The 23,858-nt window shown below is 35.7% G+C and overlaps 1 protein-coding gene across 1 annotated transcript in view; it reads left to right on the forward strand.

The window, feature by feature from the left end:
• LOC149534344 (uncharacterized) overlaps window positions 1-22,898 on the forward strand; it is a 59,980-nt gene extending 37,082 nt beyond the window's left edge. Inside the window, exons 9-16 of the mRNA XM_089804703.1 lie at window positions 5,890-5,972; window positions 9,683-9,734; window positions 9,844-9,930; window positions 10,015-10,055; window positions 21,056-21,130; window positions 21,218-21,354; window positions 22,176-22,339; window positions 22,420-22,898. Of these exons, the coding sequence (XP_089660829.1) occupies window positions 5,890-5,972; window positions 9,683-9,734; window positions 9,844-9,930; window positions 10,015-10,055; window positions 21,056-21,130; window positions 21,218-21,354; window positions 22,176-22,339; window positions 22,420-22,452 (672 nt within the window). The 3' untranslated portion in view covers window positions 22,453-22,898. The remainder of the gene's footprint in view (window positions 1-5,889; window positions 5,973-9,682; window positions 9,735-9,843; window positions 9,931-10,014; window positions 10,056-21,055; window positions 21,131-21,217; window positions 21,355-22,175; window positions 22,340-22,419) is intronic.
• The last annotated feature ends 960 nt before the right edge of the window (window positions 22,899-23,858 follow it).

Consider the following 23,858-nt stretch of genomic DNA (forward strand, 5'->3'; position numbering starts at 1 on the left):
GAAACATAGTAACACAAAGACATGTCCCCCCTCGCCCCTGTACTCTTTCCCCCCATCCTCAATGACGCTACTAGATTGTACCACCTCCATTGAGGATGGGAGACGTCTCGTTGTTGACTATTTGCTGGTTCGACTATTTATGTTCAAGTTTTGATGTTCCAATTCAATGCATTGTACAAATATTTACTCTTTGATATCTTTATATCTTATATTGCAATGCATCTTTTCATACCTAGAAGTTTAAGTACCATATGTATAGTATACACAACCCCCTGCTGTCCCCCATCGCCACCCCCCATTGTCCCCAAATTAAGGCCCCCTTGTCCCCACTTCCATGAAACTTGTTCCCTTGCTCCCTTGTCCCCCAGGGCTGTGCAACCATGCTTTGCAATGAATGGACAACTTGTAAAAACATGACACCTCTTGGACACAAGAATGGATGGCCCATTGTGGGTGTGTTATCCATTTTATGTGGAAATTGAAGCCACAATTTTTTAAAGTTGAGTAATAAATTGTCTTAAAGTGATATCAAATTCATTAATCATTGGATATGTTGTAATAAACTTATATGCTATTTCTTGAATATATTTGTTCACAATATGATCAATAAAGGTTTTATGTAGTCTCTCATCAACTCTTTGCTTCGTTGTACAAAACATAGGATAAAGCACAAATGTGGTTTTGATCTTTTGTAAGAGGTACTATATTCCTTGTTGCAATGGTTGCAAACTCTAACATAACCTCTTCCATTTGACATTTACTAAATCATTTTCACATGTTTCTTTTGTGGAGAGCACGGGTCTGTTTAGAACTAGGAGTTCTTGATGCTAGAAACCATAGCTCAAAATATTGTTATCGACAACTTATCGCCAAAGGCAAAAAAATATCGGTAAATATCAGAGATAAGCCTTAAACTTTTCGCATAACTTCTTAGGAGCTGAAAAAATGACTTCAATTTAATTAGAAATGTATTTTTTTTTACAAAAATCAATAAGGAGTTGCATCTAGTGAGTTAGCAAATGAGTAAACAAACCAAACTAACTGATCTAGGTAAATATATAAATGCAAATATGTAACAAAATCCATCCTAATGTGGAATGTTGATGGCTGGTAGCCATAGTCTGATAGTTTGATTGCTGAAGCAAACTGAAAATACCAATTTGTCTTTGTAAAACTATAAGAAAATACAAATGTCAAGTACAATATCAAATAGTAAACTAGTCCGTTGAGGATGTGTCACCTCTTGCATAACTGACTGGGACTTGACCCCTATTCTAGATGTAGATGATGCTGACATTGGCGATGACTCCTCATCATTTGTGACCACAAGATCATCCTCTTGAATGTCATACAATTTCGTTGTCAATCCACCCTCCTCCATAGCTTGCCTCTCCAAATAATAGATGTCATTGTATGAACAATGGAGGCAGATCTTGTGATGTCCAGTCATAGTAAGGACTATGTCATCAAAGTCAAGTGGACCAATTGGTCCTAAATCTACTTTTCTTATGCCCAACTTATGGGATGCTTACAACTTAATGAGCTACATTGATGACATAAGATGCGGAGGGTAAGATTTTGTAAATTTGGGACATTTTCACCTCAATTTTGCTGCTAAGCATCAACAAGACAAGTATTAAAGAGTTAAAAAGCAAGGTGTACTCTGTCCATTAGGCTTCTTTGAATAATTGGAATCTAGCTATGGTTGGCTCACAAACATTTGCTTCAAAGAAGTCAAAGAACTAATAACACTTTGCAACGGTTGAAAATCATTGCAAATTTTGTGATCACAAGTCTAACCGACTCCTTCCCATTGGTGTATTCTCTCGTCAAGCAGAGAACCCAATGGTGATTATAGATATATATTGTTACCTTTCTTGTATCCTCTGTAATTGGTCTCACCCAATCTAGTTTTCCTATGTTTGCTAAAAGGTCAAGGAAATATTTTGCACAAGGAGATCGAAAAAGGGTGCTATACTTATTTTGGAGGATCCTACCCAATGTCACAAATGCTGCCTGCATTATTGGTTATTATCTGCACCACATTAACAACCCCCCCTTTTATCAAAATTTTCTCTAACATCAGAGTCAGAGTCTCAGTGGTCTTTACCTTGTCCGAGGCATCCAAGGATCTCAAAAAGACCACTTGATCCTTGCAAGAAATAAAAAATTGATGTCTCTTCCATCTATCATCCATTTGAAAGTATAGTGCAATAAAATTGTTCCCACTTCTACCATATCATTGGTTCTAGAAACAACATTTCAGAACAAACTACAAGCACAAAATAAAAATAACATTGAGTACATAACTTTGATTAAAAAAAGCTTACATTCATAAAAAGTAAGGAAGTTGGAAAAACGTGAAACAATTAAAAATTAAAATAAGTGAACTGATCTCCTAGTCAAGCTTGTAGAAGTAGGTGCCTTGTAGCTCTTTCCCACCACAACAATTCCTGTTACAAAATTCAGCCAATAGGGACTTGCTACAACGTTCAAGGGGAAATTGTTAAATAACCAAAACTCGGCCCACTAATGTCAACTTGCAGATGCACATTTTTGTTCCATCCAATACACTCCAGTGATAGGGGACTTGCTACAATGTTCAAGGGGAAATTGTTAAATAACCAAAACTCGACCCACTAGTGTCAACTTGCAGATGCACATCGTTGTTCCATCCAATACCCTCCAGTGATGGTTGTGGTCCAGGTGTGTTTTTGTGCACAAAAAAAAAAGTATAGAATATGTCTGTGGCAGTGGTCTACTAGAACCTGTGGAAGTGGAAGACGAGGGGATCCCTCCAATGTGGTATTTCAGATGAGATATGGCTCTACTAATTAGTTTTTCACAATTAATGCGTATCTCAATATTATATGCTGGTTCTTCAAAAGTATATGCCTGTGCCTTAATCTCTAGCCCCTTTAGGGTGTGTGCCTATGGACATAACACTATTTGGACACCGGTGGACTCTAAAACTGACCCAATTATAGATTTATCCCTCTATGCTATCCAATGAAGAATCAATCTAACACGTCACACACAAAATGAGGGCACAAATTTGGAAATTTAATAAAGAGATTTAGAAACAAAAGTAAGTTTGTTTAAAACTTTAAACATAGCTGATTTGTTTTTAAGAAAAATTGAAATTTTTGGGAAACTATGAAAATTTTGCTGAAAATGGTGCTAGATCTTATTCATAACGTTCTAAAATGAGTTAAGAGTAGATTGGAAATGGCATTATAGATTTAAGATGGACATAATTCTGTTGGGGCATTGGCAGACCCTACCTATATGCTATTCCACAGAGAATCAATCCACACACGTCACACCAAAATGAGGGCAGAAATTTAGAAATTTATTGAAGAGATTTAGAAACAAACTAAGTTTAAAACTTTAAACAAGTTACATAGCCGATAAAATATGCAAATTTTGAGAAACTATGAAGAATTTGCTGAAAATGGTGTCAGATCTTATTCATTACATTCTAAAATGAGTTAGTAGATTGGAAATGGTATTATAGAGTTTGTATAAACTTGGATGCAACTATTACAAGAAAATGGTTTAAAAACAAAAGAGAAATAATTTTAAAAATTTGTCAATCTGAATTTACTTGAAAAATCTCTTCTGATCCACTTCAAATTCACAAGAAATCGACTTAGAACTATGCAAACGATGATCTTTCTCCTCCCTACCCATTTTATCTCTACAAATCTCAACCGGCAATCAAAAAGGTGTTTTGGCCTTTTTGCTGGGATGTGTGCTCTTAGCAATCGCATGGATGCAAGAAAATGTTAAAATATTGCGATTTGTTGACAATAGATTGGTGATAAATCATCATTTTCTTGGCGATAATTTGCAACTTATCAGCCAACCATAACTTGACAAAATTTCATGAGGTCAAATGCTTCTTGAGACAAGTTTTTGTAATGCCAAGATTTTGGTGATATTCTGAACTACACTATGAAACACTTGCCATTCTATGAATCTACAAGCAACCTACAAAGCCACAAACGAAAATGAAAATAAAAATAAAAATTAGAGACCTCATCTCATCTTGTAAAAAAAAGAAATACAGAGAAAATTGAAAAGCAAACAAAATCAACAAAACCCTATTTTTTCGAAATCTTCCTCTGTGATGTCTTTGAGGAGTTATCCACATTTGCAACCATGTAGGAATAGCTCGCAAATAAGCTTAGAGCATGCAAAAATCACCTTTCAAGACTCCTTGAACAATTACAACCAAACAAGAAACTTTAGCAGTGGAGGCAAGACATTTTCTTTTTCATTCACAAATGTGCAAATGATATATAAAACATTCTCTTTGGCTTTTTTTAGCAGTCTCTCTTATGGAGGTTCAAACAGACTAAATTAGGCAAAGAAGCACTTAAGAAAAGTCAAAAAAATTGTTTTGAATCCGTCAGGCAGCATTTTTTTTTCAAATTCCCCTTAATTCTGCTGAGGTTTGTTTGACAGAATTTGGAGTGAATGGAAGCTGAGTTACTGACTTGTGGCACCCTGTCTTGAAGGCGGAGGCGGATGCTTGTGGGCACAGAAGTACATCAGGATGTCCTGTGGATGCGCGCCTAGAGCATCCGGATGTGTTCTGGAAGCCCAAATGAGCATCCAAATTACATCTGAGCATCCACAGGGTATCCGTAAGCATCTGAATGCCTCCATGCCAAAAATGCCCTCAACTCAAACTTTTACCCAAAAACAACTTAAAAGCACATTAAAACATGTGCAAGATATCACTTTTTAGACATTATTTTTGCTCCTAATTTTGTATATTTCTGTCATTTCTTTAATTTCTGTATTTCTTGCATTTCTATCAAATGCAATACTATCAAATGATTTTATTTTGTATATTTCTGGCATTTCTTTGTGTATATACATGCATAAAAAATCTTACCTTCTCCCCCTCTCCAAGAAAAATTTGTGCATCCATTTCTGGCATCAGCATCCGATTCTCGTATCTGCATCCAATTCAGCAACTTAGAATGAAAGGCCTGTGGCCAGTTTTGGGGAGAATTTGACTCAAACCCGAATTAGCAGTGAATCAAACCCAACTTTCAGGGTTGTGGGAACAAGTGTGGTAATAGTTAAAACATTGCTAGTATAGTGTTCATTTGTTTATTTGAGGATGAAATCATTCGAGTCTGGAAACTAGAGGATTAATCCCCCTTGGATTCGTGCAACATTCTCATTTATGCAACATTCTCATCCAGGGACTTCATCTGTGATGAGAGCTGGTTTGTAGGCTAAAGCACTGGTAGGCAGTTGTCATTGGTTTAGATACAGAGAATCACTTCAGGTTATTTTGTGGTTGCATGTTATTATCTTTTGATGTAATCCAATTAATTTTTGTCAGTAAAAGCGAGCAGTTTTCATTGTGATGTGATATGTCTGACATATTGTAGAGGTGTGATATGTTTTTATACTTTTTTGTTGTTGATATCACAAATTGAAATAGCCACAATATTGTCCTCAACATGGTATTGTGACTGGAGAACTATAGATACTCTCAGCAACTTTAGATCAAGTTACTTGATATAGTAAAAATCCAAGAATTAGAAAGTAATCTATATGAAATCTAGTTTTAGCAATTAAGACTTTTACACGAGTTGTTGGTAATATTGATTTGAAATTTTCTCAGTGCTTAACAAACTGTAAAATGTGCATTGATTGACCACAATTTTATTACGTCTTTGTCATCATAGTGGCTAAAACATTTCTGGCTAAATTTTCTGATGCCATGGAAATAAAATTGCTTGGTTGATACTGTTTGGGTGGTTTAGCATGGTTGAAGAGTAGCAATTTTAGTAAGTCTTTCCCAAATACTGGGTAGAAGGTTTTTACTTAAATTTCTGATTTTTTCTATTGTTCTTGGATCAGACACCTGATACTGTTGAAAGAAATGGTCTAGACGATAACTTGGTTGGTCGGAAGATCAAGGTTTGGTGGCCGAAAGATAAACAGTAAGGCACTCTGCATGTTTTTCTTAAAGTTCTACTTGTCAAAGGTTGATTTTCAAGGGCTTTACTTTTTAATGTTTACCTTAGCTAATTGTTAGTTTTATTGTTTGTTCTTGTACACCGAATAGTTTGTTGAAGTCCATAGCAGAAATGGCTGTTATTTAAAATCACAGATATGTCTAACTTTTCTTTTGAAAAAAAAAATCCTTTCAAATTTGCCTGTAAGAGCCCTGCTGGCACACTCAAGAATTTTGCTGGAGAAATGTGTTCTTGTTTATGAAATTTTACAATTTTTTTGGTTTTGAAAAGTATATGCTTTTCTTGTGATTTTTTTAGATATATAAGAATGCTAGGGAAAACAAATACAATTACTGAAACAAATTGCCACAAATGCTAACTTTATTTACTAAGTTGCCGGTTCGGATTCTGGTTCGGCATTCAGGTTTGAAATTCGATCAAAATTTTTTGGGGCTGGGTTCGTGTTGGTTTTGTGTTCGTCTGTACAAGAATTTTATATTTATATATATTTTTATATATATGTAAAAATATGCTGCAGCAAATAAGTTCATACACCACTATATGAAGTGCGGGCAGGTTTTAGGGTTTGGTTCGGTTGGATAAGAAATCAAATTATATTTAAACCAAAAAAATGCCTTTTCAAAACAATAAAAAGTCAATTTCTTTGGTTGCACACCCAAATTTGCTCAAAATTCACCGTCATTCCTCTCAGTCTCTTCTGTCAACTACAAAATTCGCTTGGCATTTGCCCAAATTTGTCGAGGGTCCGAAAAAGAGAATCCACAGGGAATTCATCAGACAAATGACGAATTTGACAAGGACCTGGACCGATTTCGAATTGGGTACGAATCAAATGTTGAATTCGCATGCCAAGGGGCAAATATGGTAACTTAGTTTATTTAAGCACAGAATCTACCAATTGCAATTTGTAAGAGCAATTTGCAGCTGTGCATGTAATTTTGCGCCAGTAAATAGCAGATCGTTCCTCCTGGACTGAAAATAGTGTCAAAGAAAGTGAATGCAGCTAACAAACAGTTCGGAAAATGAACTTAGATTCAGACACAGCTATACTGGATTCAATGCAGCTACAGCAAGGTAATTCGCAGCTTATAATGGTGCCTCTCAGTGATGCTATTTGCCCACAATTTGCAAGTAATTCACCTCCCAAAGAACAGTCCCAGTCAATTCTAGATTCCAGAAGCATATAAGAAATAAAACTAGAAAAGAATACCTCAGATTTCTGTATGATAAATGCAGACTAGCTCAATTTATTGTTGTTTACAATATGCAACAATCTATGCTTTTCAATTTGCAGTAGATGAAATTGAGAGGTATACAACAGCACCTTCAATTCCTTGATTCCAAACACAATCCAAGAACAGCAGTAGAATCACAATTCACTGGTATTTTAACCCAATCCAACGTGTCAACAAAAAATGAGGAGAAAATTTTGACTTATCCAAAAGCTTGCCCAAACCCTTGCTTCATCACAATCAAGAAAATATCAAACCATTGAGAGACAATAGAATGAATTGCTTTTTCGCAAAGCATTGCTTTTATAACATTTCAATCCCAAATAGCTTCTATTTTACACTTTTCACTTAAAAAGCTTTATGCTTACACTTTTCACTTGAAAGGCTTAATGCTCACACTTTTCACTTAAAAGGCTTAATACTCACACTTTCACTTAAATTATGATTTTGCTTTTGGATGCATATTCAACTTTTTTTATAACTCCTCTATAATTCAATGCCCAGTCTTCTAGTGCACAATTTCCACTAAAGAGGTTTCTACAATACACCATTAAATTAGAAATAAATATCTGAAAGTATGTAGGAATAAATTTTTAATACATAGAAGCATAAATTGTTTGGAGAGTAAATCAGCAACTAGAGTAGAATTTTTGAAAAGCTTGGGAAAAAATCAGATTTACAAAAAAACTGAAAATTTGAATTAAATCTGTCAAGAACTACATTTTTTAAAATTGAAGGACTTTTCTATAGCATAGATGATAAAGTACTTATGTAATGATTTAAAACATTTGAACGAGCTCATCCTAGTATATTGTATATTAAAATTTTGAAACTGCTTTATAATATTGATTATAAACTATAGGGGTTTGCTGCCTGCCATCAAAGGGAATTCTATAATAGGGTATTATAATTATAATTTTAAAATTAGTGTTTAATATTAATTATATAGTTGACCTCATGAGATCCATGTGGCAAGACATGCAGATAGCTCAGGTCATATTGAAACCAAGATTGAAGTCAAATTCATTGGCTCCTTTGATAATATTTCACATGCCCCAGACAAGTTTTAGGCCCTTCCATTTTTTGTTGATGACTGCCATTACTCCACTCGTTCCTTTGACTAGGGTTTCCAGAGGTCAAAAGAGAACTTGAGGGACAAAATAATCAATTCTTTCCAAGCAGATTCCTAGTTGACTTCACTTGTCCTAAAATCAACTCTATTTTTTGTGCAATTTGTTAGCCTCCTGTTTTTTATGGGTCTGTAGGTTTTGCAATGATTTTTCAACTTTTTTTTTGCCATTTTAGGGATTTTAGCATGATTTAAATGCGCTTCAAGTGTAAAAGGGTCATTGAAAATTGGGTCAACGATGTATTGTTGAATTTGAGATATTTTCAGGGGGGAAATCAGAAAGCTCCAAGATTCAGGATTAAGTGGATATAATCGAGATTATTTTCAAAAGAGAACTTGAGGGACAAAATGATCAATTCTTGTCAAGCAGATTCCTAGTTGACTTCACTTGTCCTAGAATCAACTCTATTTTTTGTGCAATTTGTCAGCCTCCTGTTTTTTATGGGTCTGTAGGTTTTGCAATGATTTTTCAACTTTTTTTTTTTTTGCCATTTTAGGGATTTTAGCATGATTTAAATGCACTTCAAGTATGAAAGGGTCATTGAAAATTGGGCCAACGATGTATTGTTGAATTTGAGATATTTTCAGGGGGGAAATCAGACAGCTCCAAGACTCAGGATTAAGCGGATATGATCGAGATTATTTTCACAGATTTATACTGTTATGGTTTACTATGCATATTAGCCAGAATTTAGGAAAGTTCATATTTAATAGCTCATACCCTGACGGGGAAACATGAGAAAGCTTCGGGGTCATTTGTCGGAGTACCCTATAATGATATTTAGAGGTATGAAGGTGGTATAAAATGTTAATATATCTAAAAGGTGAAAGTTCAGGAAGTTAACTCTTATTTAATGTAAGAGTAATGCAGATTGATGTATATAGGCAAGGAAAGATGTTTGGAGAAAGATTACTGAGCTATAGAGTGCTCAAGTGAGGTTCTTGTATTTAGAAAGTTTTTCTGGATTTAGTGCATGTGATTTTACATTTTCAGTGCTCAATGCAATAACTAGTGACGAGTGTAATGTATATTTCAACTTGAGGAGTTGATTTTGTCATTTCACAATTGGTATAATTGATCAGTTAATCTAAATATGCCACTGTAATTGTCCTTGGTTAAACTTGGTTAAATGAAAAAGTCTTATGTATTTTGTTGAGAAAGTCCGGGAGACAAAATATCTTTGTTATTTGTTTCTATTTATCTGCTGTTTGAAAGACCTGCTATTTGCTTTAGCTCTTTAATCTCTCAAACAGATAGGCTGAGACTATGCTTGAGCTCTCTAATTCTAATGATGTTTATATCATTCTTGCAGATTTTACGATGGAACTGTGGATTCGTATGATTCTAAACAGAAGAAACATAAAGTAAGTCTCAATTGCTCCTACTTTTTGGAATGGTATTTTGTTTATACTTAAAAATCTGTGTGAAATTTAAGCCTGCTAAGGTCATTAAATTGGTATTTTTGTATGGTAGGTAATATATACTGATGGGGATGTTGAAGTACTTAACCTTCAGAGGCAAAAGTGGGATTATATCGATGACATTCCCACAACTGAAAAGGTACTTTGATTATTTATGTCAAATATTGTATCCTTTCGTATTTGATGATTGACAATATTGATAAGTAGTTTTGTTGTTTCACAGTCGTCGAAAGTAGATGCGAGTCCAAAGATGGCTGAAGAGAAGTAAGATTCAAATTCTTATTAGCATTTTCTTTACATGCGAAAACCATTGAGTGTTCTGATGTTAATATGTTTTGCAGGCTTATATATCTCAATTTTAATATATAATTGTGATAACTACTACTTATTGTTGGACACTGCTTTATTTTTGTTTATGTCAAGCTACCACATTTTAAATGTTGTATGTTGCTATATATTCCATTCTGGGAACTGGTAAACATTAAGCTGTGATATGGTAAATTTTGAAATCTAAATTTTAGATATTTAATATCAGCGTGTTCCCTTATTGGAAGGTAAATTAAGTTTGAAATGGTTATATATTTCTATGCAATTGTAACTTATTTTATTGTTAAAACTTATTTGACGCCTTTTTGAAACAAGTTATTTTGATTCTACCATTGAATTCATCTTAGCGTTTATTTTTGTCAATGTGCCTACATGGTACTTACCCTAGCCAAATGCAATGTGCTGCCAAGTTTTCTGGATAGGGACCTGTTTCAGGGGTGGAATTTTTGTTGGCCAGTTGTGTGAATGGCAAGGGACATCAAAGAGGAGATTTAATTATTAACACTACATACACCAAAATGCCCAATGCTACCATATTGGACTTAATTTATCCAAGCATGTTCTCAAATATTTCATAAATCTCCTTAAGACTTGGAGAATGAGTACCAACATATCTAGCGACATTTGCATTTAGTGGAATGGACTAGCAACCTATTAAGATTTTGAAATTGGAGAGTTATAAATTAAATGAAATTTTAAACAAAACAGTATCCTAAAAGCAAGATAAAGCATATTCTTTTATGTAACTATGAACTTCTGATAAATTTTTGATAACAATATTAAAGTAATCATGTAATGTTCATATAAAAGGTAAGGTTTTTATGCAAGGGATGATGTTAGGTGAGGAAGCATAAAATATTAATTCAATTATTCAAAGTTCCCTTGTATCGAAGCTACGTAGTTAAGGGCATGGAATGGTGGCTGTTACTCCTAGTTGACAGGTATGACACACTTGGCCGAAATTCACATTCTTATAGGGTGTGATTTGTGAACTGCACTAGCGGGAACATCATGTTTGTCTTAGTTCATGTCTTAGTTCAAGCGTTTTTGCAGTTGTAATGCTCTATCAGGCTCGACCTAAGTTGAGATTGGAGGTGGTATGGGTATGGAGAAGAAATGAAAAACATGTTATTTACAACTTGGTAATCACCATTGAAGGGCGAAACCCCTTCAACTATGGTGCATGCAACTATGGTGCATGCAACTTGGATGTACATCCGGTCGTGACTTTGGACTGGTCTTTATCTGATGAAGTTGGTGTCTGAAGGAAGTTGAACCATTATTAGAGGAGGGAACTGTTGTGATTGTTAAAGACTTTGACATAGGAGCAACAATGGCCGGTTATTTAGAGGAATCAACATAGTTGATATCCATTATTAGTGGAGGGAAATGTTGTGATTGTTAAAGACTTTGACATAGGAGCAACAATGGTTAGTTATTGGGAGGAATCGACATAGTTGATATCCAGGGTTTGATATCGACAATATTGAGAAACGATGTTTGCGTGACATCTCTGCTAGACAATTTGACTTGTAGCAAGTCCCATCACACATGAACTGGAGTTGACATGATTGTGAAAGTACATTGTCTCTAGGTATTGCATGAATAGAGTTGTAAGGAATATTGAAATCTCCTTCCAATCATTGTAATCAAGTTGGCTCCTAAGATTACCTGTGTGGAGTGTATCCCATTTACTCATATTGCAGATAAATTTGGAGACATCGGGTTGGCTACAATGCACTCTAGGTTCTAATAATTTGTTTTGAACGAGTGTTTCATTTGTAATTGGCAGTAGTTAAAGTGTGGTACTTGAGTAATATTGTGAATGCATGAATTCTTTATTGTTTAATTGATATGTTTTGATTATCTTTCATAAGACAATAAATTTTGCAAATTCATATATGTCATCTCATATTCTTGATTATTATTGCGATGCTATTATTTGAAATCAATCTTTGGGAGCTTAATTGAAAATGTTTGTACACAATTGCAAGGTTACAAGTGTCTTTCTTGTAGGAGAGAAAGGCAACAACTTCACTGTTAAACTCACCATATGCTTAAGAATACCAAAGCTCACCTTACATTTAGAAAGTTTTATTACATCATAATTGGGTAAAGTTATTGCAGTGGTATTAGAGCAATGAGTGTGCTTCTTAGTGGGAAGCTACTTTGAATGCATCAGTATAACATGGAACCATTAAGAGTTTGGAGACTCTTGACAATCCTAGAGGGAAGGATAGTATCGAAGATTGTGGGAGTTAACTCAACTGTTGAGATTGTTGCAAATCAGGCAAAGGAAGCAGATACAAAAGCAAATGAATCATTGAGAGGCCTTAGGGAAGGACATAACCATGTTGCTAATGTATTGCAACAACTCATGGAGGCAATACATCAAATAAATACCACACCAAGAGAAACCCCAAAGTCATCATAGTGAAGGTGGTAGTGCAACTGGAAGGAACACCACAAGGAGTTAGAGCACCTACTCATACCACAAATAGACACTTGATGCCTATATTTGCGAAGAATAATGAGGAAGTTGAGGTTGTTAATGCAGGAGCAACAATGGCTATCCTAGAAGATATTATGGCTATGCATGTCGAATGGATTTATTCGCAAAAAATGATAAGGCAGATTTGAGCTTTGTTCACTATATGGGGCAGTGAAGGGAAATGGTAAGAGTTGGACAAAATAGGAGGCCTAGAGGTCCAAACAAGGACTTGAAGCATGCTATGAATAAACCAACATTACCAGTATTTGATGGCAGCGGGAAAACTACAACTAGTGCTTGGATACATTTCTCACATTAGAACTCAATATTGAAGGTGAGGCGATTAAGTTTGCTACTATGCATTTGGATTAGACGACCTATGATTGGTGACATCATGGCATTGTCACTAAAGATCTTATCATGATTAATTCTTATGAGGAGTTTAGTTACAAGTTGATAGCTAGATTTGGTAGGAAGGACAGAGAAGTTTATTGTTGAGAGTTAGCTTATCTTAAGCATAGTGGAGCTTTGCACAATTATATTGACGAGTTTCAACGGATATCTATTGTGGTTGTATTGATAGGTTTTAGCGGATATCTATTGTCATTATATTGATGAGTTTCAATGTATATCTATTATGGTTCCTAACATGTCTACAAATAGGAACATGATGTTGTCTGTGGAGGGTTTAAGTGAGAGATTTAAAGGGTTGTTTTAAGTGCTGAAGCCCAATACTCTGCAAGATGCCATCAAGATGACACTTGATTTTGGTAGTTCATCATCAACCATTCCGCCCGCTAAAAGGCCTTTCAAGGTGTCAAGGACCAATATGGAATCTTCAAATCATAACAATGCTACTCCATGAATGAACTAACAAGGAAAAATTTGTGCTTCACATGCAAAGAACCACAAACCTTTGATCCTAGATGCCTTAGAAAAGTTAAGATTCATTATATTTTTGTTTATTATTATTGTTTTTTGTGATAAAAAATTGGGGACGGATGGAAGTCCCCGGAACGTCCCTGTCCTTGTCCCTGAAATGCTGGCTTTTTTTTCGAGGGGGGGGGGATGCGTCCCCGTGGAACATAGATAAATGCATATCAGGAATGGTAAGAAGAAACATACAAGAAGTAACTGGTGAGTCTTTAACTAGTTGTGCAAGCCTTGGCTTTCGGTAAGAGGAGAAGCATTGACTTAGGCTTAACCTCCCGACCTCAGGCCATATTCATCCCCACACAATCTATAGAATAGAATGGCTCTCCCTACCTTGGGATAAGGCTTGGGATACTTCTATTCCAGCCACTTGAGCATTTTCAGTGTCTAGAATGTCCCCACAGTTATGGACAGACATGTCTAAATAATTGGTACTACTGACATCAAGTGATCGATGGCAAACATGCCTTTAATGACTTTGGCCAAGGTTTTCGGATGGGTTCAATTACTTGATCACCGCCGCTCGACTTGACAACAACAGAACAATAAGTATGAACATGCATGAGCTATTAAATGATTTTCCTTTTAAAATAATTAAGAATTGTTATGTCATGTCTGATTTTTATTTCCATGTTATTGCAGATTTCTATCTCACCTCTTCACCTCTTCCTTGGCTATACAGCCGAGTGAGTTCCAGGTGTTTGAATCTCAGAGCAGCCAACTCTTTCTGTTGATCCTCAACTGATATAAGAATATTACATGTTTTCAGCATATCACATTTCTGTGACCTGAGAAATATAATCTTAAGACTTGCAAAATAAATACCATTTGATTCTAACATTTAACAATAGAATAAAGATATGATATCATGACATGAATATTTGGTCTTGACTCATCATAAGAAGTTCTAACCTAAGGAGGAACTATTTGATGATATTAAAACAAGGATGATGTACGACATATGCTGGAACTGTATCTTACTGTTGTAATTACAAATGCAGTAGTATATTATAAAACACATTATAATCATTTGGATATGGGGAGGCAACCACATAATTTGGTAAATTCGGAAGGTAATTTAGTCTTGGCTGGATGCTATCAACCAACTCCCTCACAAAAAGAAATTTGAATGCAATCTTAGTGTGATTACCAATCGCGAATTTCAGCAAAAGTCTAAATGAAATGGGAATATCGAGGCAAGAAAATATACAGAGGGAAAGACCGTAAGGAAAAGTGCAGAGAGATATATTGCGAGGAACGAGACTCAATGGTCTTATATCATCTTGGTTTCTCACGACTTCCATAATAAGAGGCTTTCCAAGATCGTTAGCCGTAACTCATGATTGGTTTAAAAAGATATGTTTTGTTGATCCATCGAGAATCAAATGCCAAACGTACATTTCGGTTTCAAGTAAAGAATTGAATAGATAAGGAAAAGAATTTGAAGGATATTTATCAAGGATAAATTGTAATGTATTTATCTACTTGTACGTAGATGTATTTATAAGATTGGCATCATATTCTATGTTTTTATCCAAGGTCGTATCTCTCATTAATTAATATCTAAATACATGCTTTATTTGGAAGATTATTTTATCTTGTTGTACATGTATTTAAATGTAGGTATTAGATAGAATCTTGTATAAAAACTATATTATGGCGTCACCTTTATTTCTATATCTATGTGCACGTACATAAATATCAGTTACAAAATGATGGAAAATGTCAACCAAAAGTTAATAAAGGTATGTATTTCAATTAAGTAAAAATCATTAATATTTTTAATGTTTATCTAATAGCTCATGCATGTCCAAATGATTGTACCCTGTTATACAAGTCGCTAGGTCCTTACCAAGTTAGTTAGAGGTCATATTTGTCGACCAGATAAGTGGACTAAGATAGTACCCCATTTCGTTGATCTCATTTAGCAATGCTGCTCCCCTTCATCCTCACCCGTTGAACATTTTCCACGATAATAACAAGTTCCATGATAAATCCATAATAACATTTAACGTAGATATTAGCAAGGAATTTAATTATTAACCATAATTTCAAAACCAAGCAGCTGCTAACTATTATCATCATATGACAAATAATGGATAACAACCATCATCATTAAACAGTTAAACAAATAATGAATACAACGGATATATTTAGCTACCCTTTTCACATGATTATGAAAGAAAATCCATTCAATTTAATGACTATAAATAAATTTAAATTAGGTCAAAATTTGGGATGTAATATTTACAGTGGCTTTGGACTCTTGGCAACTACCCCATTGATCATGAGTAGAAGCAAATAAAGTTTATGCTAGGAGGTCGACAGATCATTCTTAGAGCCATGATTGATAAAGATCCCATGATCGTCTCAGCTCATATGATGGAGTCCATATTAAGATACGATGACACATAATGAGCAGCTCACTACTTTATCTCTACTGAATGCAATTCGGCTTTTGGATAACAACATTACATAAATTCAATTAGTGCTAGATAAACACAATGGTGTTTTTGGTGATATTCCTTAGGCATACCTCTTAAGTGTGGGTTTAAGCATGTGATAGACTTGGAGGAGGGTGCGAAGCCAATTGTTACTATGGCTTATCCTCACCCTAGGCATTATAAGGACGAGATTGAGAGGAGAGGATCATCAAGGAATTACAAGACATAGGACACATTAGGTCGAGTTCGAGCCCATGTTCTTCATCAATGGTCTTGGTAGGAAAGATGGGACTTTGCGAATGTGCATTAATTACATGGCTTTGAATAAGAGGACTGTCAAGATCATGCATCCCATTCCTTGCATAGATGAGTTTGTGGATGAGTTACATGGGGCCATCTACTTTTAGGAGAGCACTCAAATTCAGGTTTGTGAGGAGGATGTACATAAGACAACTTTTGGATATTGATATAGACACTAAGTTTTTCGTGATGCCTTTCGAACTCTCCAGTACACCTGCTACATTCTAGTCATGTATGAACCACATATTTAATAAGTAGTTGTGTAAGTTTGTGTTGGTATTCATTGATGATATTAGTAGAACATGGGAGGAACACTTGCAACATTTGGAAAAGGTTTTTAGTGTCATGGAGCAGCATTCATTGTTTGCTAAAGAATCAAAGTGTGGATTTGGCTTGACAAAGATCTTATACATTGGGCATGTTATTGGGGCCAAATGGGGTCAAGGTTCATAGGAAAAGATACAAGCTATATTGATTGGCTGCTACTGAGGAATGTTTCGTAATTGAGAGGATTCCTTGGGTTGTGTAAGATTTTTCCTAGCTTGCGACACCTCTTACTAACTTGACCAAAAAAGGTGCATTTAGATCATTCGAGGATTCAAAGGTGATATTTGATAAAGTTTAGCTGGTGATGAGTATGTGCCTTGTGCTAGATTTCACAGGCTTTTTGTTTTAGAGTGTGATTCCTCTGGTGATGGGATAGGAGTAGTACTTATGTAGGAAAGGCATCTTATTACCCATGAGAGCAGGAAGATTAAAGACCACAAGAAGTTGTACCCCACCTACAATAAGGAGATGTTAGCCATCAGGTATGCTCTAGCTTAGTTCAGGCAATATTTGTTGGGTGGATGATTTGTGGTAAGAACAGATCATAATAATTTGCATTACTTCTAGGTGTAGAAGGATTTAAATGAGAGACAACAAAAGTGGTTCAACAAGGTTCATGCTTATGACTTTGACATTGAATATGTCAAGGGGAAGAATAACTTAGTAGCTAATGCACTTTCTAAGAGACCGGCCAGTGCTACCTATTGTTCTATGTTAGAGATTTTAGCTGATTGGAAGTCTCAACTTTTAGTTGAGTATTCCAAGGACACATTTGCATGTGAGGTCATGGATGGTTATATTCAGAATGGTAGATACACTTTTATTGATGATGTCATCTCTTACAAAAATAGAATATATTAGTTTTTTAAATCCAAACTTTAGGAGCAAATCTTGTAGGCAGTACATGAAAATTCGATAGCAATTCATCTCGAGTACTTTAAGACTCAAAAAACTTGGGCAGATATTCCCTTGGAAGAGTCTTAAGGATGATGTTCTCAATCATGTTAGAGGGTGTTTGATTTGTTAGGAGAGCAAGTCAAATCATGTATACTCGACTAGTTTATTGCAACCCTTACTGATCCTTGAGCATAAATAGGAGACTATATCCATGGACTTCATCAAAGGGCTCCAAAGGTGTAGGGTAAGGACAACATATTTGTGGTGGTGGGCAGGGTGACAAAATACACTCTTTTTTTGTAGTGGCAGGTGATTGGACAACCTCTTAGGTAGAAGCAGTGTTCTTTAGGGATGTTTTCAGATTATATGGTCTACCGAAGACTATTGTCAATGACAGGGACAATAAGTTTCTTGACATATTTTGGTAGGAGCCATTCAGATTACCTGGGACTCAGAGGACCCCTAGCACCAATTACCTCCCTTAGACAGATGTACATACATAGGAAGTAAACAAGTGGATAGAAGGTATTTGCACAACTTCATTTTAGGATAGTAGCGGGCCTAGGTGAAATGGTTGCACTTGGGCGAGTATTGTTACAAGTCGACATATCATATGTCCATTGGCATGCCCCCTTTTGGATCATTCTATGGTTATGATCCTTTGCCTCTTTTGGATTTAGCCTTGACAGAGAGGTTGCAAGAGTAGCAGGATATCCTTGTAGTCCTTTGAGAGAATATGTGGCGAGCTCATAACAAACCGAAGATTCATGCAGATCGATACAGGACAGAGAGATCTTTTGAGGTAGGAGACATGGTGTTTCTATGACTTCAGCCCTATAGGCAAATCGCATTGAAGAAAAGTTGTTCAAAGAAGCTTAAGCTTAGATTTTATGGTCCCTACATGGTGTTGAAGAGGATAAGGGAGGTAGCCTATGAGTTGGAGATGCCAGAGGATGGATTCATAATATTTTTCTTGTCTCATGCCTCTAAAAGGCTCTTGGACAACATGTTATAGGCGCACCCGGATTACCCCCTCTTGATGAGTAAGGGAAGTTGGAGTTGGTGCTTACCGAGGTGTTAGAGTTAAGGGAGAAACAACTATGAAACATGAATGTTAGGGAGCATCTGGTAGGATTGAAAAATTTGCCAATAGAAGATGCAACGTGGGGAGAGTGAGCGGATACTTCAGCACTCGACACTTCGATTGATTCAGGGCAAGCAATCTTGGGAAGGGAAGACTGTCATGTCCCCTTCCTTAAGCCGAACACTAGCGACTCGGTTAGCCTATTCTTTCATTCCGATAGGCTAAGGTTGTTATGCAAGGGATGATGTTAGGGGAGGAGGCATAAAACATCAATTCAATTATTCAACGGCTCCTTGTTTCAAAGCTATGTAATTAAGGGTCACTTCCAACATGGACTGGTGGATGTTAGTCCTGGCTGACAGAAATGGCACAGTTGGCAGACATTCACATTACTTCCTGGGTGTGATTCCTGAACTGTGCTGGCAGGAACATCATGTTTATCTGAGTTCAAGTGTACTGCAGTTGTAATGTTCTATCAGGCTCGACTTAAGCTGAGATAGGAGGTTGCATGGGTATCAAGAAGAAAATAGAAAACAAGTTATCTGCAACTTGGTAATCACTCAAAGGACGGATTTCCTTCAGGTATTGTGTCTGCGACTTGGAAGTACATCCGGTTGTCACTTTGGACTGGTTTTTATCCAATTGAGCTAGTGTCTGAAGGAAGTCGAACCATTATCTATGGAGGGAACTGTTATGATCATTCAAGACTGACATAGGAGCAACAACAGTTGGTTATTGGAAGGAATCAACATAGTTGATATAGAGAGTGTTGATATTGGCAATATTGAGAAATGATGTTAGTGGGACATTTCTACTAGACGATTTAACCAGTAACAGGTGATATCACACACGAACTGGAGTTGGCGCGACTGTGAAAGTACGCGTCTTCAGATATTGCGTGACTGGAGTTGCAAGGAATACTGAAATCTCCTTCCAGTCATCTTGTTCTTGTTCGAGCTGGCTCCTAAGACTACCCGTGTGCAGTGTATCCCATTCACTCTTATTGCAGAGAAATTTGGAGAGATTGTGTTGACTACAGCTCTCTCCAGGTTTTAATAATTTGTTTTGAACTAGTAATTCAGGTGTAATTGGCAGAAATTTGAACTGTGGTACTTACTGTTACATAATATTATGAATGCATGGTTTCTTCATTGTTTAAGTGATATGATTTGAGTCTCTTCCATAAGACAATAAATATTACAGATTTATAGATCTCATCTCATATTCTTGATTATTATTGTGATGCTACTATTTGAAAATTGAAATCAGTTTTTAGCAGCACACTCGAAAATCTCTGTACACAAATGCAAGCTCGCAGTAGTCTTTCTTGTATCAGAGAAAGGTAACAACTTACACAGTTAAACTCACTATCTGCTCAAGAAGACCAGAACTCTCCTTAGTTTTAGAAAGTTTTATTGCATCATAACTGGGTGTAGTTATTACAAATGATCATTCAGTTAGAATCATTCATTTTTGTAATTGTTTCTTATTTAGAATGTTTCTTTTGTTTTTTTTTTGTTTAATAATGAATATCAATAAATTCTCATTTCATACAGGTTGGTTTTTGGCATATTGTTCCAATAAAATTTGTGGACTATTTATCTAGAAAAATCCTTGAAATTTCTAGAAGCTTTATATAAGATTTTTGTAAAGCAAAATAAGTGTTTTTTGTAGAATAAAGTTAGTGGTTTTCACGTTTTAATTCTGCAGATTTCTTTACTATTTTTTAATCCCATCTCCTCCTCCCCCCCCAGACAGATTTTTAAGAACTGCAAGTGTTCTCTGTTCTTGTGACAGGGTTTCTGATTTTCCTGAAATAAAGGTTTTTGCATGGCAGTTTTTTCCATGATTATTGTGAAGGTTTTTAATAATTGTTTTCCTAGATCTATGATTTTCTTTTTTTTTTGGGGAACTTTCTAGAACAAATATTGTGGGTTTTTAAACTGTCTAGTGTTTTTCTTCCCTCCTCAAAATCATGTGTACTTGCATACTAGTAATTACCTTTTTGGCAAAAGAACACTTGAAAATAGCCAAATTTAGCCTGGGTTTGATCGAAGAAGTATTCTTTTGGTGCAAATACAATTGGGGCCTACCCAGGTGCATCTGGGCCTAATATTGTGGGAACTGTTTGAAACTGAACATAGACGCTTCAACATTTCACATTTTTAATGTGGGAATTTACTCCTGCTGCCCTGAGGAATTGGGTGCTCTTTAAGCCCTTTTGATCAGTTATTGAATACTTGCATTGATTTATCTGTCATTAGAATTGTAATTTATGTTTGGTAAGCTGGATTGTATGAGCAGATAGTTTGGTTGCATTTCAGCTTCGCAAATTTGCATGCAAGGATTTGTAAAAATGGATAATTCTTAATGACAAGCCAGATTCAATTTTTGTCATTCTCTAATTTTAGTAGATTAATCTTATCTTAGATTTTTTACTGTGCTAATTCTTGATTTGCAGGTCACCAAAGAAGAGGGCTAATAAAGTCGAAGCACCAGTGATAAAGGGTGAGACGCCAAAATCATCTGCAAAACGGTATTATCAATTCACATCCTCAATTTTTATTAGTGCTTTTCGTTCAAGTGCCATTGTGTGTTAATCACCTTATGCCTGGGATTGCAGAGGATCACAATCATCAAAAAGTAAGAAGGAAAACAGGTCTCGATCTGATGATAATGGGGCAGTTACAGATATAGTTCTCTCTAAGGATAATGTTGATCAGCCACCTGTTGGGGGCAAGGGAAAGCAACAGAAGCAAGGTAAATCTGTCTTAACATTATTCGTGGTTGGTTTACATTGTGGCATAACTTCTGTTGACTGCAAATGACTTTGTAATGTATGGTATGATTCTTAGCCTTTGCTTTTGTATTCTGGAGAAATTGTTGTTCATTGTATAAAATTGTTTTTTGAATGGTACCATTGCAGATATCAACTATAATGTGTGGTCATCTTCATAGATGCTAATTAGTTACAAGTCTTATTAAGTTACAATGGTGGGTGCAAAATAAAGTGTGATGTTATGGTGTTTAATCTTGAGGCTTCCCCCCGATATCAAAATAAGTTGAGAGAACCAAAAGACTATTCATGTCTATTGAAAACAAATGGAACTATTGATATTTTAGGATATATAATGTTTATTGATTGATTTGACAAGAATTAAAAGTATACAGACAATTAATTTACTCTTCCATAAAATGGTGGATATTGAGATGGCAGAAGATATAGAGATAGGTACAGGAAGAAATGCCCTATGCAGAAAGAATGCTGTGGTTACAAGTTCATGTTGTTGTTATGAAATATGGATTACAAAACACTCTCTTGACAAGTGTGAAGGCTTCTATGTGCAAATAATGGTGATTACATTTCCGTATATTACCCACCGACTAGGACTTAAATCATATCTGGAACAGAATGCAAGACCCTTGCATACTTGTCTTCCCATTTAATTTGTTCCATTTACCTGTGCATCTTGAATGATTATTAGTCAAGCTAGACTCAGTCCTATGTTAAGAACTTTTACTGTATTTCTTGATTTTGTTCCAGCATTTAATGTGATTGTAATATTGGTTTGTAACTGAAGGAGGTCAAAGCAAAAAGAGTAAACAAGTTGCATCTGCGAACACACCTACAAATGGAAGTGGAAGAAAATCGAAGGGAGCTAAGGAAGTGAAAACTATAACAGATCAGGACCAAATAGGGATATCATCAGATACAGGTGCAAGGAGTTCAGATGATGAACCTTTGGTATGTAAACTCCAAAATACCGTTTTTGGTTTTAAATTAAACTTGAGTATGCATTTGACTTATTTTTCCTGAAAATGCAGAATGCATGGAGATCACGTGCACGCACTGATTAGTAGAGTTTGGGAGTTGGGCTTCACTTCAAGAATATATGAAGAACATGCATAGGTTGTCCACCTTTTGGCAGTCTTGTGGGGTTAACTGATAATGTATTAGGTCCCATTTCCATTTCGCTGAGTTTCATGGATGCACATCAATCATTTTGGATCATTTTATAATTTTTTGTGATCCCTGTACTATGGATTCCTCTTAGGCCTTGATCTGTGTATTTTTCTCTTTGCACAGGTGTCCAATAGGTTGTTCTACAGGCTTGTGCTTATAAGTGCAATCTGGTGTATTCTTAAATTTAACGTGCTGTATTTAACACCATCTTTCTTGTTATTGATCTTCTTTATGGATCACAGTTCAATTCTTGTTTGGTTAGATATTGTCAGTAAGCAAACTCACATTTGGAAGGAATGGATGTTCAATCTAACAAGTAAAACCTACAAAGTTTCTCTCATTCTGATGGAGGATGTCCTGAGTAGGAATTTAATATTTATCTTTACTTTATTTACTACAATGTGAAAGTAACTGGATTATTAGAGTTAGATGTTCGGAAGACCATTAGCTGCTTGCCAAATTGAAATGGTAAGGCAGGATACACGAATTTCTCGCGCAATGCATGTCCAAGCATGTTAAAACATGAAATAATTGTGTTTTGACTATCGTTTTGTCTAGAATCAAGCTGTGTGCTAGATAATGTGTTACTAAGCTTTTGAGCTTTTCCAGTTTCCAATGGCAGGAGTTCTGTAAGGCTATGTTGAGTTTTTTGTCATGAAGCGCTTGCACTCCTGATTTACACGAGGCTTTTCTTTAGATATCTGGATTCTTTAATGTAGTGGGTTGTAATTGTTGCTTAAATGAAGCTTATGGGCACTATGGAAATATACCTTTTTAATGAAATCCATGTAGTGATACATGCCCGAAAATTTAGGCAATACTGATACGTATAATTCAGCAATTATGTTCAACATATTTCTAAAGAGAACACAAAGGTTCAAATTTTGTATGACCTTCAGCATGCCAGAGTGTTTTATGGTACTGTATCAAATGGTCTATTTTGATCTCTGTAAACTGCATATTGCCAGTGGTATTTTCCTGAGAAATTTCTGTTTGGCATCGCTTTTTTTTTGGTAAAATTTGTTTAGCTTGGCAGCTTCTATTTCTATAGTAGGCTTAATAGCAACACTCGCCAGTTATTTTCCTCGTTACTTACAAACAAAAGAAGTTTTGTCAGGGACATTTATTAATAGCCGATAATGGCCGGAGTTGGACATGGTAATCCAAGGGGTGTCTCGTCATTTGTTGGTTCAATGTTATTGGATTGCTACTGTGTAAGTACACACTCATGGCAGCGTTTTTGTTAAGTTAATGCGAGGTTCATGTGAACTGTGGAATTCATTGTTCTTTTGAAAGTCAA

This window comes from Cupressus sempervirens, chromosome 10, assembly GCF_028749045.1.
Source record: "Cupressus sempervirens isolate cs-2001-9-10 chromosome 10, ASM2874904v1, whole genome shotgun sequence".
NCBI lineage: Eukaryota > Viridiplantae > Streptophyta > Pinopsida > Cupressales > Cupressaceae > Cupressus > Cupressus sempervirens.